An 18062-nucleotide genomic window follows, 5' to 3' on the forward strand; every position below is an offset into this window, starting at 1 on the left:
ATAGCCCTGGGGCCCATCTTAATGCGGCCCTGGGCACAAGCCATTTGATATTTGAGATGAAATTAAACTTACCGCTAAGTTAAGCAGATCTTACTTGACTCTGTCGTCTGTCTGACGCGCGACATGCAGATCATTTCAGATCCATTTACAAGACAAATGCTGTTAATATAAAGTTTACATTGCGTTGTAAAAATGATGAAATTATCTTCATACATGCTAATTTCATAATGCGAACGTATTAACACAGCATTTTTATTCTGTTATAATATTTAACACTATAAACAATAATATGTCACTTTATATACAAACTATAATTCTATCTTGACATGCACATGAGTTTCATGTTGGACCAATTTAATTCCCTATATTGCGCACAGTTGCCGTCTTCGGTCTCACTTTCAGCCTCCTTCCTATTACGAGGTGTTACTGTAAAAAATGCGCTACCCATGGCATTTTAAAAAACAGATGGTTTATTTATAGTTCGAATACGGATATTTCACATCATGTTCGAATGCATATTCGAATATCGAATAACAAGTGACAGCCCTAATAGTGATTGTTGCATCTATGACTTCACCTCTAACAGACCCCACATCCATCAAGACTAAGGAAATCAGGAAACGATTAGCAGATGTGTTTCTATGCAAAAAAAGTTTACCAATTTATTTAAAGATAGGACCTTTAGGTTTGTCATAAAATGTTGTTTATCAAGCCTGAATAATGTTGCAAGTTTTGATGTTTTTTGCAATTCTCTTGCTTATTTTTGAGAGACAATTATTTATTTATAACTATAAAAAATATAGTTTTGAAAATCGTTTTATGTTAAAGAGAATAGCGGAGTTCACACCACAACTATAATGATAAAGATACAATGAACGATAATGTTGGGATCACTTTCTGAGTGATTTTTCCCACCTGATAAACGATAAACCGTTCACAGCCATAGGGTTATTATAAAAAAACTAAATAAAGAGGAAGGCAGTGAACATATCTGCCTATTTTTTTAACTATCCCTTTGATAATTTTGTTAGCTGATGCATTAACTTGTGTTACCAACATTTTGTTGTTTAACTTCATCACGGCTGCTAGGAAACCACAAAGGGTCTGTAAAACTTATAAAAGGCTGGACATCACACACATACAGTTTACTTGGATGAGTGGAACATTTCTGATGATATACAAATCTCATATCACATCATATGCAACTCTGAATGGATTAAGTGGAGATTAATTTACATTTCTTTATTTTTAGGATGAATGAAACTCTCTTTGTACTGCTGTTAAAACTTTTCTACAACTCTTACAGTTTTAATTATTTTGCCATTACAGAGGCATTCTGCATCCTTTTGCCATTTTCCTTCATTGGAGGTTTTTTCCTGTGCATATTTGAATACATTGAAGCTCTGATGGACTTTTCTTTCCTTCAAACTGCAGGTCTATATTAACACACTTGTGTTTGTATTTTGCGGTTGGGTGGCTGGAAATGGCAAATGCAAACTACACTGTGACAAATGTGGACTGCTTTATAATCACTGGATTTGATCACCTGCCAAACCAAAAACTACTTGGATTCCTCATCTTATTAGCCTACATGCTCATATTGCTTGGGAACATCTTAAATCTGTACATCATCTTGACTGCCAGACATTTACACAAACCAATGTATATATTAATCTCTAACCTTGCTATCGTTGACATGGTGTACTCCTCTGCCTGCAGCACAACTATGATATCAGTGCTGCTGGCTGAGATTAAAACTGTTTCATATTACTCTTGTATTTCAAGAATGTTCTTCTATCATCTTGGTGATATCACAGAATGCCTTGCTCTGACATTAATGGCATTAGACCGACTTATTGCAATTACGTTTCCATTAAGGTACCACAGCATTGTAACAAATTCTAGAATATTTCTTTGTATTTTGCTCACCTGGCTTATTGGCTTTGTTTTAATAGTTGTTTTGGTATCTATAATAGATAGTCTTCCATACTGCCAGCCGGTAATCAGATATGTTTTTTGTGACTTTCCTTCCATAATCAGGGCTGCTTGTGTTGATCCTGAACCCTATTTTGCCAATTCTGCAATACTTAGTTTGTGGGTAATTTTTGGACAGCTTCCCTTCATTGTGTGCACGTATGTAGTGCTGGCATACAGCGTGGCCAAACTCTCCAACAACTCAAACAAAAAGCAAATGATCAACACATGCTTAAGTCACCTTATAGTCTTATTTAGTTATTACGGTCCAAAGGTGGTTTTCGGCTTACTAACTCGAGTAGGGGTTGTGCTAAATTTAACAGAGCGAAATGCACTAACGATTGTTGCTTCTCTGATTCCACCACTAGTAAACCCCACAGTTTATTCAATGAGAACTAAAGAGATCAGGAAACGTTTAGCAGATGTGTTTCTACACAAAAAAGTCTTACCGATTAATTTAAAGACAGCACTGTCATAATAATATTTGTCTGTATATAATTTGTTGTTTTAAATGACAATCATGCATGTTTTCATTGTGTTTTTGTGATTTTTTTTTTTTTTTTTTTGCTCAGTTTGGAGACTATGCCAAAGCATTCATATACTATGTTGATGTTTTCTATTATTTGCTTTCAAACTAAAGAAAAGGGAGGAAACATATTCAGAGCTCTGATTATTTACATTTATAAAAAGTAATACTTTTGCATTACATGTGCAATTAAAACATCCTATCTTTGTGAAAATGTCCAATTCTCTAATTCACCCAACCTGCATTTTCTGTGGACTATGAGAAAAAACCAGAGTACCCAGAATAAACCCACGCTAACACAGGGAGAACATACAAACTACCCAACAATCTACTGTGCTGTCCTGAATATGATTTTTGTATAACCCCCAAAAAATGTAAAATGTTTATTAAAATAAAAGGTTTAAAATGCATAATCAGTGTCTGATGATTGTGAACAACTGAAGAAAGTTTACATGTAAATACACAACATTATTATCACAACTACTTTACAGATTTTAAAGTAATAAACCTAGAAGCTGCATTTATAAACTTGACTGGCTCACCCTGAAAATTAACTGTGCTTTACCTATAGCAAAAGTGCAGTAACCATGTCTTTTCGGACTAATTACCTTTCATATTACCAAAACATAACTATATGACTACAAATATAATCGTAAGACTATTGTTTTCTATTGCTGATTCTGACAATCATGATAATGGTTTTGATTCTTCAGCTCACTTTATTAAAGCAACACCACAGAGTTTTACCTTAAAATAACGTTTCCAAAAAAGGTTCCAGTCTTCATCCACTCGAAACAGGGTGAACGGCACTTTCACATTCGCTTTGCAACCCTCTATCGGCCAAAACCGCACTAAACAAGTTTCCAACCGTCGGGATGCGGTCCTGTAGTTCGTGTGAAAACTACAAAAACTTGCTTTACGGCAGACCTACAATCCAATCAGAGCCAGCTATGCTGCAGTATTTACGACAGTGGTAATGGACAATTACGCTTCTAACCTGTAGGGGGAGCAAAGAGCAAAAACTCTTTAGTGTTGCTTTAACTATACCAAAATAATACATGTTGTAGGCCTATTGTGCAATTAAAACAGCCTATCATTGTAAAGTATCCATAATTAAAATATAGTTTAAATAGTTATTGTAAATATAATAAATGTTTAAATTTGATGTTATTTAACTGAACATATTTTTCTTCACTTAACTTCTTAGAATAAAGCATTACAATGGGCTTTCTAGAAATATTTGGGTCTTGACCAAATTCATCAGCCATGAAACCAGTTTTTCTGGACCTATGAAAATGATAGATTTGGATTCAGATTTGGACCTTTGAATGTAAACTTTGAGAACCTCTGGTCTATAGTATATACAACGGAAAAAGCGTTAATGGTAATGAACTATGGTGGTGTAAATTAAGGCTGCACGATAAATCGCATGCTATAGTCATGCACATCTCTTCAGTAAAGCCGATTTCTTAAGTAAGCAATAAGGTACGAGAGGCTGTGCTGTATCGTGAATAAGTAACGGCTGAAGGGCGTTGTTAGGCACGACGCGAAGCGGAGTGCCTGCAACCCCTTCAGCCGTTACTTATTCACAATACAGCACTTGCCTCAAGTACCTTATTGCTTTTATAAAACGGTTACCACACAATATTAAAGTAAAAAAAATTAGTGCAACTTTCATGAAGTTAAATCAATAAAAGCATTCTTTCCGCTAGAAAAAATAGTCCCTGACTGCGAACAACAACATGAAAGCTCAAATAAAAACAACAAACTGTTCTCAGACTTTGTCTCATTATATGTTTATGTGTTGCTAAGGGTGTTGCTAAAGGCGCAGTGATATTAAATAAAACCGTTGGGTGAAGCGGTCATAGCAGTGTTTTATCGTGAATAAAGCACACCTATTAACCAATCAGAATCAAGGATTGGAACTAACCTTTTTATAATTAGTAGTAAATCACCATTACCTTCCTTCAGATGGAGCAGCATTTACTACACAAAGCCGTAGTTCACTGACAAGTTGGGCTATATCACATACATATCCTTGCGGAGTTGCCCCGATTAGAGCTCTACCTGCAACCGGCTCCACGACGCTGCTTGGGTAAAGGCAGCTGCTGTTGCTGTGTGGGAGCGGGGATGGAAGTAGAAGTGCGCTCTCGGTGACTAGCAGTCTGGAACATGGGGAACTTAGAAACCGCATTTTTCGGCATCCCTCGTGTCGTCCAGACACAGTCAGAGATGCGGTTCTTTGACCCCACTGGGTCATGCCCACCCTCGTGCAGGTCCTTCAGTGCATGGGCATGATGGACTTGCAGGAACGCCATAGAGTGCATAACGGAGACATCCTCCCCACAGAATTTGTAAGCACTGCCAGTCAGACTGGACGAGTACATACAAGCCTGTGAATGGAGAAACTGTTTATCTGGTCAGGTGGCAGCGGTGGAGATCTCTGTGTACCCCTCGGCTGCTCCCGTCAATGGTGGCGATGGGGTTTGGAGGACATATGTTGCACTGCTTGAGGCAAATGGTGGTCACAGCAGATACCAACTGGTTTCCGGACCCCCAATACAGTAAAACTGCACATTTTAGAGTGGCCTTTTATTGTGGCCAGCCTAAGGCCCACCTGTGCAATAATCAGTGGTGTAGTGGTGCCTGGAGAAGTGGGTATACTCTTAATTCATGCCCCCATTTTTTTAAATAGAAGTGGGTATACCCCATGCTATCAAATAAAGAAGTGGGTATACTCCGTATACCTGAGTATACACTGGACTACACCACTGGCAATAATCATGCTGTCTAATCAGCATCTTTCCACACCTGCCACTGGCTATAACCATACGGCAAGATACTGTGAATGATTTGTTACTATACATGTCAAAGTCTCCCTAAATTGCTAAATATATTGGAAAGATTTAAATCTTCAAAAAAAAAAAAAAACACAAGTAATGCCAATTAGCCTTTGCAAATTTAATTTAAATAGGTTTATATAAAAAGCATGTTTCTTTTGATGCGTTTTGTGGATGGATTATCTTGGCAAAAGAGAAGTGCTCACCAACACAGATTTGTAAACAATATTTTAGAAAAATAGGCCTTTGGTATTCATAGATCTTTGAATTCAGCTCATAAAAAAGGAGGGCAAAAACAAAAGTGTTGCGTTTACAATTTTTTTTCAGTGTAATTATGCATTACATTTACAATTAAAACAGCCCATCCTTTTAGCATACAAAAATATACCAGACAAGGCTGCACTATATCCATTCCTGTTTGCAATTGAGCCACTAGCCATATGGCAAAATATTGTTGATGATTTGTTACTACAGTATATTTATCAGATCCTTTGACAGATCTTTCTAAATTACTAAATATATAGGAAAGATTTAGTATGATATCTTGCTATAAAGTAAATCTTCAAAAAAAAGTAATGCCAATCAACCCTTGCAAAATCTGCATGATTATTTTAATTTATATAGTTTTACATAAAAAACATGTTTCTTTTGATGAGTTTCTGTTTAACTTTTTTTTTACTGCACTGAACCTTCTAATTTATAGACTACTAGGGATGAACATCTTCGAAATTACGTTCACGATTTACTTTATCATGGCTGCTAGGAAACCAAAGATGTCTATCAAAGTTTTAAATATAAAAGGCTGGACATCACACACATACATACACACATACAGTTTACCTGGATGTGTGGAACATTTCTGACGACATACTCATATCATATTATATGCATCACAACAACGGATTGGAGGAATTTCTAAACAAGATTAAAAGAAAATATTGTTTTACAGGGTTTTTTTTAGAATGAATGAAACTCTTTTTGTACTCCTTTTAAAACTATTCTTCAACTCTTACAGTTTTCATCATCTTGCCGTAACAGACGCTGGCTGCATCTTACTACCATTCTCCTTCATTGAAGCTTTATTTCTGTGCATATATGAATACATTGAGGCTCTAATGGACTTTGCCTTCTCTTTTTTTCATACGGTGTGTGAATTTGTTTATAGGTAGGAGGCTGAAAATGGCAAATGCAAACTACTCTGTGAAAAATGTGGACAGCTTTATAATCACTGGATTTGATCACCTGCAAAACCAAAAACTTCTTGGATTCCTCATCTTATTAACCTACTTGCTCATACTGCTTGGAAACAACATAAATCTTTGCATAATTTTGACTGCCAGACATTTACACAGACCAATGTACATATTAATATGTAACCTTGCTGTTGTTGACATTATGTACTCCACTACCTGCAGTACAACCATGATTTCAGTGCTGCTGATTGAAATTAAAACTGTTTCATATTACACTTGTATATCAAGGGCTTTCTTCTATCATCTTGGTGATTTTACAGAATGTATGGCTTTGACATTGATGGCATTGGACAGATTTATTGCGATTAGGTTCCCATTAAGGTACCACAGCATTGTAACAAATTCACGAGTAATTCTGCTTATTTTATTAACCTGGCTTGCTGGATTCGGTGTTATAGGTGTTTTAATGTCTGTGGTAGATAGTCTCCCATACTGCCAACCTGTCATCAGATATGTGTTTTGTGAGCAACCTGCCATGGTCAGAGCTGCCTGTGTTGATCCTGAACCCTATTTTTTCTTGCCTGCAATGTTAAGTTTGTGGGTAATGTTTGGACAGCTCCCCTTTGTTTTGTGCACCTACGCTGTGGTGGCATACAGTGTGACCAAACTTTCCAGCACCTCAAGCAAAAAGCAAATGATCAACACATGCTTAAGTCACCTTATAGTCTTATTTAGTTATTATGGTCCAAAAATGGTGTCTAATTTACTAACTCGGATAGGAGTTGTGCTAAATTTAACAGAGCGAAATGCATTATTGATTGTTTCCTCTCTGATTCCACCTCTAGTAAACCCCACAGTTTACTCCATCAGGACTAAAGAAATCAGAAAACGACTAGCAGATGTGTTTTGGGGTAAAAAAGTTGCCCCAATTCGTCTTAAGGCAGGTTCATTAGGTTTGTCATAATAGATTTATTGCATGCAAAAATTGTACAGTATGTTATTATTTTGCTTTGTAATTCTAGACTAGGCCAAACATGTATATGTATATATATATACTGTACTGTACTGCAGAAAATATTTTGTACTAACAAGCTTGTTATGGAAGGAATATATATTTTGCAAAGTAGGTTTGTTATGTATTTTTCCTTATGTGACACAAACTGCATAAATGTTAATAGAAAAAAATAACTCTGTGATATCAGTCAAAAAATGACATTAATTACTGAATTTATAAATTCTATAACAACATTTAGGATCTTTATTGACTTTAAAAGCTGAAAAAAATTTTATAATGTTCCCATTAAAGGACCACATTGAGAGGGTACTTGTATAATTTTGTTGTTCTGCTGAAATATTTGAGCAGGAGCTTCTGATATTGGTTTCAATATTGCAAATCAGTTACCAATTAATAATTTAATATACTACAATCTGGAGCAAGTGCAAAACATCAGTATAAAGTGTATAAAGAACATAGACAATATCAGAAATGGTTTCTACATTTATGCATTTAGCAGATGCCTAAAGAAACTTTATGTATACATTACTGGTTAACTAAACCGATGACTAAACGGTTTCCCATGATCTAAAAAATCTTTTAATCTGAATGTGTATGTAGTTTATTTGAAATAAGACAAAATAGTTGAGCCAAACATATTTATTTCTTTAATTAATTTTAAAATGGTTGAATCTTAAAGCAGCCAAAACGGGCCCAGAATGCATCTCAGGATAAAACCTTAAGAAGCTTCTTGATCAAAAGTATGATTTTGCAAATGCTAGTTAAAGGGTGACTACACTACAGTGCAGATGACAAAATATAACAGTTTTGATTTATTTTGAATGTTTTTAGTTGCATAAAAGTTCATATAGTTACTTTTGTGTTATTCCAAAGTTTTGATGAATTCACTATTACTCTATAATACTGTGGCCTGGAAGGGCAAAAATAAATTACAATGGTAAATTACTTATTTACAAGATTAAAAACAAATTTACACGTTTTTTAACAAATTTACAAGTTTTCTTAACAAATTTACAAGTTTTCTTAACAAATGTACAAGTTTTTTAACAAATTTACAAGTTTTTTTAACAAATTTACAATGAATGAACAAATTTACAAGTTTTTAAACAAATTTACAAGTGTTTAAACAAATGTACAATGAGGGAACAAAATAACAAGTCTTCTAACAAATTTACAATGAGTAAACAAAACTACAAACTTTTTAACAAATTTACAATGAGTGAATAAATGTACAAGTTTTTAAACAAATTTACAAGTGTTTAAACAAATTTACAATGAGCGAACAAAATTACAAGTTTTAAAACAAATTTACCTTTATTACGGAAAGGGTGGGTACAATACGCTGATGTCACACAAAATGAGCCTCCAGTGGGAAGAAACCCGGAAGTATCGCCGAGAATCACATGAGAGTTGCGAATGCAATGTTGTGTATTAGGCTGTACATCCTATTAACGGAAAGAGAATGATAATATATATCCTTTCATCGCTTCCCGAATGAAAGGGATACTGAACCTTATTTTCAGGTTAGTGAAATAGCTTTAGTTAGCTAACGCTAGCTTTCCAAGTTTCACACGTTTTGGATGGCAGTTATCAAAATAATTCACTGACTCTCATTAGATTACTAATGTTTGGGTACTCCAAACTTTTTAATCAGGACTGCATTGTTCGTTCACTCCTGGGGATACATAGACTGAAACAGGGAAGCATGTGGAGTTTGTAAATTTGAGTTTGTAAATTTGAGTTTGTAAATTTGTTTTAAAACTTGTAATTTTGTTCACTCATTGTAAATTTGTTTAAATACTTGTAAATTTGTTTTAAAAACTTGTAAATTTGTTAAAAAACTTGTAAATGTGTTAAAAACTTGTAAATTTGTCAAAAAAAACGTGTAATTTTGTTCGCTCATTGTACATTTGTTTAAAAAACTTGTAAATTTGTTAAAAAACTTGTAAATGTGTTAAAAAAACTTGTAAATTTGTTTAAAAACTTGTAAATTGGTTTTTAATCTTGTAAATAAGTAATTTACCATTGTAAATTATTTTTGCACTTCAAGGCCACCATACTATAACGTTGAAAAATATAAAAAAATCTTTTAGGATCAATGAAAACAGTTCTGTATGTCTCACTCTATTACACAATTTTGGATTGTGAAATGTTGATGTTTTATATTAAACGCCCAATCTAACAGCTAATCCTTATAAAATTAACAAACTCTGGATTGGCCAATATTCTAACCACAGCAGATAAAAGACATCTCCGTCCAATCACTCACTCTTCCACTCATTCCTGACCTTTACCATACCTTTAATTTAAAACCCATGCCTTCCTGATACATGACACTTAATATTAAACCATAGACTTGGCTATGAGCAAAATTGCATGCCCATTCATTATAGCTAATGCAGATCCCTTTGACAGAGTATAACATTAGCTGCGGTCAAACAGTATAAATAAAATAGTTTGCTTGGTTATATTAATAGACAGTTAATTAATTGTTGTCCTCCTGTCATTTCCCAGTGGGGATATTAATGTCATTATCTGTTATTCATCAGTGTATTAGGGCTCTGGCACCATTGTGTACTTAGGAAATAAATTTTTACAGGTTTTGAATAATATTATAATGATAAAACTTAATGATAGATTACTTATAAAGATTAGCTCCAAGTGCTCTACAAATAATTTAAACATGCTGCATGGCAAAGTATTGTGGGTAACACAATGTAACGTCATGTTAAAATGCAAATGATAAATGGTCATTTTACTGTCTGTCGGACGTTGGCTTTAATGTACATGAGTGTTTTTTCTTAAAGGCCATGGCATGAAAATTTTTCCATGTTTAAGTGCTATGATTGGGTCCCCAGTGCTTCTTTCAACCTAGAACATGTGAAAAAGATCAACCCAGTAACTTAGTTTTGGTAAACCATTCTCTACAAGCACATGAAAAAATAGGTTGTTGAAATTTGGCTCTCCTTATGATGTCATAAGGAGCTCTTATTAAAATAATACCACCCATTAATCTGCACTATCCAACCACAGCACTGCCCTTTAGTGCAGAGAAAAGCACAATTCAGTTTTAATTGCAACAAACCACCATCATTGTGATCGGTGTTTGAATTTCATCAGCTCATTTGCATTTTGAAGGACACGCCCAAAATGGCACATTTTTGCACACTCCTACACAGTGGCAATTTAAACATGCTATAATAAATTATGTATATGGTGTTTGAGCTAAAACTTCAAATATGTGCTCTGGGGACACCAAAGATTTATTTGACATCTTAACTTTTTCACCGCCAGCGTTTTTTAAAAAAGTTGCCAGCCAGCGCCAACGTTTTTCATGATTTTCCACCTAGTGGATAATAGCGGTATTGCGGAAAGACGGAAATACTCGTCATTGGCGGGGAAGCATTTTCTCTTGATTGACGAGATATCTCGTCAATGGCGGGGAAAGAGTTAAAAAAGTCTTGTGCCATGGCCCCTTTAAGAAATCCCTATTTTAAGAAACAAAGATTTATAGGTTGAAACCAATTATTTAAAAATTCCAATAATTTCCACATTGTGTAAGACTATACAGTACATTTTAAAATAAGGTTCATTAGTTAACATTAGTTAATGTATTAACTAACATGAACAAACCATTAGCAATATATTTGTTACAGTATTTATTAATCTTTGTTAATGTTAGTTAATAGAAATAAAGCTTTTAATTGTTTGTTCACATTAGTTCACAGTGTATTAACTAACGTTACCAAGATTTTAATAAAGCATTAGTAATTGTTGAAATTAACATTTACAAAGATTAATAAATGTTGTGTAAGTGCAGTTCATTATTAGTTCATAACTAATGTTAACTAATGAACCTTATTGTAAAGTGTTACCACTATAACTTAACGCAATGTCGGTGGCATTGTATAAGCTAAGGATACTGTATATCTTTTTAAACAATAACAAAAACAATTATTTTACAACTTCTTTAAAATTAACAGTATTAAATGTAAAAATGCATCAGTATTTGAGGTGTCTGAACAACTAAAGAAAGGTAACATGTAGATACACCACTGACACACTCTCCCGCCACACACAAACTGGATTGTTTCATTATATTAGAAAAGATCTAATAGACACTGTATTCATTTCCTGGTTTTGATCATTTCTGTGTCTTACTCCTAAACCTATTCTTTACACAAAAAACTACTGACATTATGAGATTTTAAACAAACCATTGTTTGAGCTTTTTATAGGTCTTTACCACTTAAAGGGATAGTTTTGAATTACTGTACAAATTTGATCTCACGCCTTCTAACATATTTTACTACAACCGTGAGAATTTTGGCTGTTACACTTGTAGTCAAACTTGTACACTGGATTTCTTTATTCCTCTGCTCTATAAAATATAAGTACTGACATTTACAGTGATTAATAATTATGCGTTACATTAACAATTAAAACAGCCAATCATTTTAATATACAAAGAAGTACCAGACAAGGCTGCTATCTCCACTTCTGTTTTGCAGTTGAGCACTAGAATTTGTAGAGCTGATAATGACGGTAAAATCTCGCTTTTTGCTCATGATTTGTATACTCTTTGTCAAATCCTTTGCAAGGTCTCCACAAATTAATAAATATATTGAAAGGATTTAGTAGGATATCTGGCTACAAAGTAAATCTTTAAAAAACTGAGTTAATGGAAAGTAAAAAAGCTGTTGCAAATATTTGTTTCAAACTGATTCCTTTAAAAGTCTACAAAAATGTACACCTCACCTTTGCAAATTCTGCATGATAACTTTTTTAATCTAAATTGTTTTACTTTTTTATTCATTTTATGTTGTTGTTGTTGAACCATTATTTACTTAACTAAACCTCCTAGTATATGGATGTACATCCTTGAAATTACCTCTACGATTACTTCATCATGGTTGCTAAAGAAACCACAAGATGTCTGTCAAAGTTTCAAATATAAAAGGCTGGAAATCACACACATACAGTTTACCTGGATGTGTAGGACATTGCTGACGATATATTCTCATATCACATTATATGCAACACTTAATGGATTGAAGGAATTTCTAAGCAGGATAAAAAGAAAAAAGTGTTTTACATTTTATTTTACAATGAATGAAACTTTTTTTGTACTTCTTTTAAAACTATTCTTCAACTCTTACAGTTTTCATCATCTTGCCGTAACAGACGCTGGCTGTATTTTACTACCATTCTCCTTCATTGAAGCTTTATTTCTGTGCATATATGAATACATCAAGGCTCTAATTGACTTTGCCTTCTCTTCCTTTTCATACTGTATGTGAATTTGTTTAGAGTTGGGTGGCTGAAAATGGCAAATGCAAACTACACTGTGAAAAATGTGGACAGCTTTATAATAACTGGATTTGATTACGTGCAAAACCCAAAACTCCTTGGATTCCTGATCTTAGTAACCTACATGCTCATATTACTTGGAAACAGCATAAATTTGTGCATCATCTTGACTGCCAGACATTTACACAAACCAATGTACATTTTAATCTGTAACCTTGCTGTTGTTGACATTATGTACTCCACTACCTGCAGTACAACCATGATTTCAGTGCTGCTGGTTGAGATTAAAACTGTTTCATATTACTCTTGTATGTCAAGGGCTTTCTTCTATCATCTTGGTGATGTTACAGAATGCCTTGCTCTGACCTTAATGGCATTAGACCGATTTATAGCGATTAGGTTCCCATTAAGGTACCACAGCATTGTAACAAATTTACGAGTAATTCTGCTTATTTTATTAACGTGGGTTGTTGGATTCGGAGTGATGGCTGTTATAATATCTGTGGCAGATAGTCTCCCATACTGCCAGCCTGTCATCAGATATGTATTTTGTGAGGATCCTTCCCTGCTCAGAGCTGCCTGTGTTGATCCTGAACCCTATTTTTTCATGCCTGTAATTTTAAGTTTGTGGCTAATGTTTGGACAGCTTCCCTTTATTTTGTGCACCTACGCTGTGGTGGCATATAGTGTGACCAAACTTTCCAACACATCAAGCAAAAAGCAAATGATCAACACTTGCTCAAGTCACCTTATAGTCTTATTTAGTTATTATGGTCCAAAGGTGGTATCTATTTTGTTAACACGAATAGGAGTTGTGCTAACTTTAACAGAGCGAAATGCATTATTGATTGTTTCCTCTCTGATTCCACCTCTAGTAAACCCAACAGTTTACTCCATCAGGACTAAAGAAATCAGAAAACGATTATCAGATGTGTTTGGGGGTAAAAAAACGTTTAGCACCAATTCATCTTAAGGCAGATTCTTTAGGTTTGTCATAGTAAATTTACTGTGTGTAAAAATTGTACAGTATGTTATGATTCTGTTTTGTAATTCTAGACTAGGCCAAACATGTATGCTGTACTGCAGAACATCTTTAACAAGCTTGTTAAAGAAATAAATATATATTTGCACAGTAGGTTTGTTTTACATTTCTGCTTATGTGACACAAATTGCATAAATGTTAATAAAAAATAAAGCCTGTGATCTCAGTGCAAAAAAATGACATCAATTACTGAATATATGAAAAAATAGGTATAATGTTCCTATTTAAGGACACCATTGAGGGGGAACTTGTGTATAATAAGGTGCCAGCTTATATTTTTGCTCAACTGAAATATTTGAGCAGGAACTTATGGTATTGGTTATAATATTACAAATCAGTTCTGTATTTCTTATTGTATGATACACAATTTTAATCTGTGAAATGATTTTGTTTTATATTAACTACCTAATCTAATAGCGGTTTGAATCATTGTAAAATGTGTAAACTCTTGGACAAATTTTAACTACTGCAGAGACTATGTTTAATCCTTTCTCTCTTTATTCCTGACTTTACCATACCTTTCATTTAAAACCTGTGCCTTCCTGATACATGACACTTAATATTTAACCGAAGACTTGTATATTATGCAAAACTGCATGCCCACTAATTTTAGCTCTCAGATCACTAAACTGCTACAGATCCCTTTGATAGAGTATAATAACAGAGTTCTGTAGCTGCAGTCAACCAGTATAAATTAAATAGTTTGCTTGATTGTATTAATAAACAGTAAATTAATTGTTGTCCTCCTGTCATTTCCCAACAGAGACATTAATGACATTAACTATTATCAGGAGTGTAATAGGGCCCTAACACCACTGTGCACTTAAAGGATAATTCCGGTATTTAACACTTTGAGTCTCATTTCTGGTTTGTTTTGGATGAACTACAGTGATGGACACAGAAATTTTGACAATGGGTCGTGTCTTGACTTTTCGACTCATTTAGAAGCGTCTCTTGACTGCTTCAGAATGGAAGTCAATGGCCATGCACAAAATGTCATTAAAACAACACTTAACATTCATTTTCAAAACTGTACTACTCACCGAGTGGTTCGTGGTGTTCGTTGATGATTAAAAACAAATATATTGGCGCAATGTATGATGTCAATCCGTGTTATTTGCTATAGTGGAACTATTTTTTCAGATACCTCACAACCGCGTATATACTTCCGCTCTATATTTGAGTCTGAAGCATGAATGAACGTAGTCCAACAAACTGTAATAAAACGGTAGCATATTTTCAAAATCAAGTTTATTTATAACACTTACACCATAAACATCAAATTCCACACATCCAATATGTTTTTTTCATCAGCAGAACAATAAAGAAGATATTTTGCAGAAACCCCGGTGCTCCGTCATGCAAGTCAACAGATCCGCACACTTCAAGAGCTAAAGCATATATATCCAATACAACAGTAATCCCCCATAACTCTGTGTGACATATTGACGTCTTGTGAAGCAAATCAATCAGTTTTTGCAAGAAACTGAACGTTATTTACAACATTATTAGCGTGAATGCCAAAGCAGGAAGCGTATTTTCCCTTTGAGGCGATCTTCCACTGGTGCAGTATGGTGGCTGTTGGCTATGGATGTTGGTCTCTCTGCGCCACCTATAGAGTGGGAGCGTGAAGCGCACTTCCTGCTTGGCAAAAGCTCTGCATTAACGCTGTAAAATATTTATATATATATATTCGAATCTCAAAACTGAAAATCGAATGTCAACCCACAGAACGAATATTCGAATATTCTGGTCCAGCCCTACAAATATGGGAAAAATTTATTCTGAGAGAAACCGAGCGAAAAACAATAACCACATGTAAACAGTCCCTTTTCTGTTTCCCGGCGGCGGAGTGATATATCAGCGAGCAATAAGTCTTCCAGAGAAGTCAATGGAATTTTACAAAATGCCAAATAAAACACGACAGAAACTATTTCGCTACACAACTTGTTTTTAATCATCAACGAACACCACGAACCACTCGGTGAGTAGCACAGTTTTTAAAATGAACGTTAAGTGTTGTTTTAATGACATGTTTGTGCATGGCCATTGACTTCCATTCTGAAGCAGTCAAGAGACGCTTCTAAACGAGTCAAAAACTCAAGACACGACCCATTGTCAAAATTTCTGTGTCCATCACTGTAGTTCATCCAAAACAAACCAGAAATGAGACTCAAAGTGTTAAATACCGGAATTATCCTTTAAGAAGTAATGTCAATGCTAAAATACGAATTTAAGAAGCTTTGGTTAATGTTATAATAATATAATTTTGTAAGATTACTTTTATAAACAAGTATCTCCAATTGCCCTGCAAACAATTTTTAATATAAATTTAACAAGCTTCAATTACACATTCGTATACATAATACTTTGTGTAAAGCGGGTGCAAGCAAATGTGTTATGGTAAGACAACAAGCTGATAAATCACAAAACCATGAGAAATAGTTGATGAATTTAAATTTAGTTGTAAATGTATGACTTTATTTGTGAATAGCAGCCTACAGTCCTACGAAATTTCCTTCTACCCTAGTATAGTGTTTCTAATGAGGAACACATTAAAGATGATGTAATGGGTTTGCATGTAATCAAACGCAATCATCTCCAATGCAATAACATACTTGCAATATGCCCTTAATTTGTTCTCTGGAGATACCAGGCAGACCATTAAGATTGCATTTTAGGATCTGTCTGGTATCTCCAGGGAGCAAATTAAGGACAAATTGCAGATGTTGACAGGAAACCAAACCTGAGAGAATTCTCAGTGACAACATTCATTAACATAGACAATGGCACCAATAAACCCACAAACAAGAACTCAAACCAAGTTACCTATGACGCATCAATGACCTTTAACCTACATCACGAACGATAAAGATCACAATTACAAGCAACTAACGTTAAATGAATTATTAAACTGTAACTTATACTGAGTCACATCGAAGAAATGTCCCTAGCCAAACTTCATACAGGTCGTAACATTACTGTCTCGTGCCTCAGGTTATCAGAGCCTCAATTCACTAACAGCATCGCGATTGTGAATGCAAAAGTGCTTTTACACAACGCTTATGAACAAGAAGTAAATGGGCATCGAGTAACTTACGTTTCGGAGAAAATCCAGTCAGCTGGTCAGTCAGTTTTTTTCCTGTTTTCACTTGAGGCAAACGAATCAACCACTTCTCGTTGAGGAAACAACGGACCTCAAAAGATTGGTGATGGATGAGTTTTATTTATAATGAAACAGTTAACGTTAACAGTTATTAATCTTTCCATTCAAGTCCAGCGCTGAGCAAATCCGAGTTTTTCGTTCATCCCTCCAAAACTGATTGGTAACGCAACAATAATGATCGCATTTGACCATTTCCACTAATATAACATTTCAGCAGGTTACGTAGTACCGTCAGTACATGGCGATACGTTAATATTTGTATGTTTGTCCGTTTTCGTGCGGTGCTGCGCAGACTGACAGGCATAAGTATCGCGAGAGCGATTCGAGACAAACGCTTAGGAATCGTACTCGCGGGAATTTGACATCATAAGCCGATCAGTCTGCGCAGTGCGGCGTTACGTCGAACACCAAATGTGTTCTGAGCGATTTACTGTCATTAAATTTAGTCGTAAAGAAATAAATTAATATTAGGAATTGAGTGAAAAGATGAGGTAAAATATTTACATACATTTCTGATTTTAAGTAGTTTGTATGTCGTTTGTTTCTGTCATTTTCTGTAAACTGGCCAATTTGTATGTTTCATCTAGTGCAAAATCTTAAATAGCCTATATCTAAATGTAAATGTAAAAATTTGCATTTTTGCTTTTATTGATTTATTTTAAATGAAGTTTTTGTTTATTTTTGTCTCTAAATTATATTTTAAATCTCAGGTGTGAACATTTTAATTGCACTTTGGGGTGGTTTCCTGGACAGGGATTGGACTAGTTCTAGATTAAAATAAATGTAAGAGCTGTCCAAACTGAAAACAACTTGCACTGACATATCTTAAAATACATCAGTGCCCTTTGTTTGGCCTCAAAATGCATATTAGTATTGTTTTTAGTAAGGCATGTTTGTTAAACTAAGACCTAGTCCTGGCTTAAACTAATCCCTGTCTGGGAAACCACCCCTAGATGGACTGTAATATTTCTCACACGTTACATAAATAAACTATTG

At 34.6% G+C, this 18062-nt stretch overlaps 3 protein-coding genes across 3 annotated transcripts; all 3 read left to right on the forward strand.

Annotated features, from left to right (window-relative positions):
• Positions 1 to 1147: 1147 nt before the first annotated feature.
• On the forward strand, positions 1148 to 2452 carry LOC129445919 (putative olfactory receptor 10D4). Its single transcript, XM_055206908.2, has one exon. It carries the CDS (start codon positions 1484 to 1486, stop codon positions 2450 to 2452), a length of 969 nt encoding a protein of 322 aa, XP_055062883.2. The 5' UTR covers positions 1148 to 1483.
• A 4067-nt stretch (positions 2453 to 6519) lies between these two features.
• On the forward strand, positions 6520 to 7497 carry LOC129446279 (olfactory receptor 6N1-like). The gene has a single exon (XM_055207233.2). The coding sequence runs from the start codon at positions 6520 to 6522 to the stop codon at positions 7495 to 7497; it is 978 nt and encodes a 325-aa protein (XP_055063208.2).
• A 5082-nt stretch (positions 7498 to 12579) lies between these two features.
• On the forward strand, positions 12580 to 13831 carry LOC129446278 (putative olfactory receptor 10D4). Its single transcript, XM_055207231.2, has one exon. It carries the CDS (start codon positions 12875 to 12877, stop codon positions 13829 to 13831), a length of 957 nt encoding a protein of 318 aa, XP_055063206.2. The 5' UTR covers positions 12580 to 12874.
• Positions 13832 to 18062: the final 4231 nt, after the last annotated feature.

Source organism: Misgurnus anguillicaudatus, chromosome 12, assembly GCF_027580225.2.
Source record: "Misgurnus anguillicaudatus chromosome 12, ASM2758022v2, whole genome shotgun sequence".
Taxonomy (NCBI): domain Eukaryota; kingdom Metazoa; phylum Chordata; class Actinopteri; order Cypriniformes; family Cobitidae; genus Misgurnus; species Misgurnus anguillicaudatus.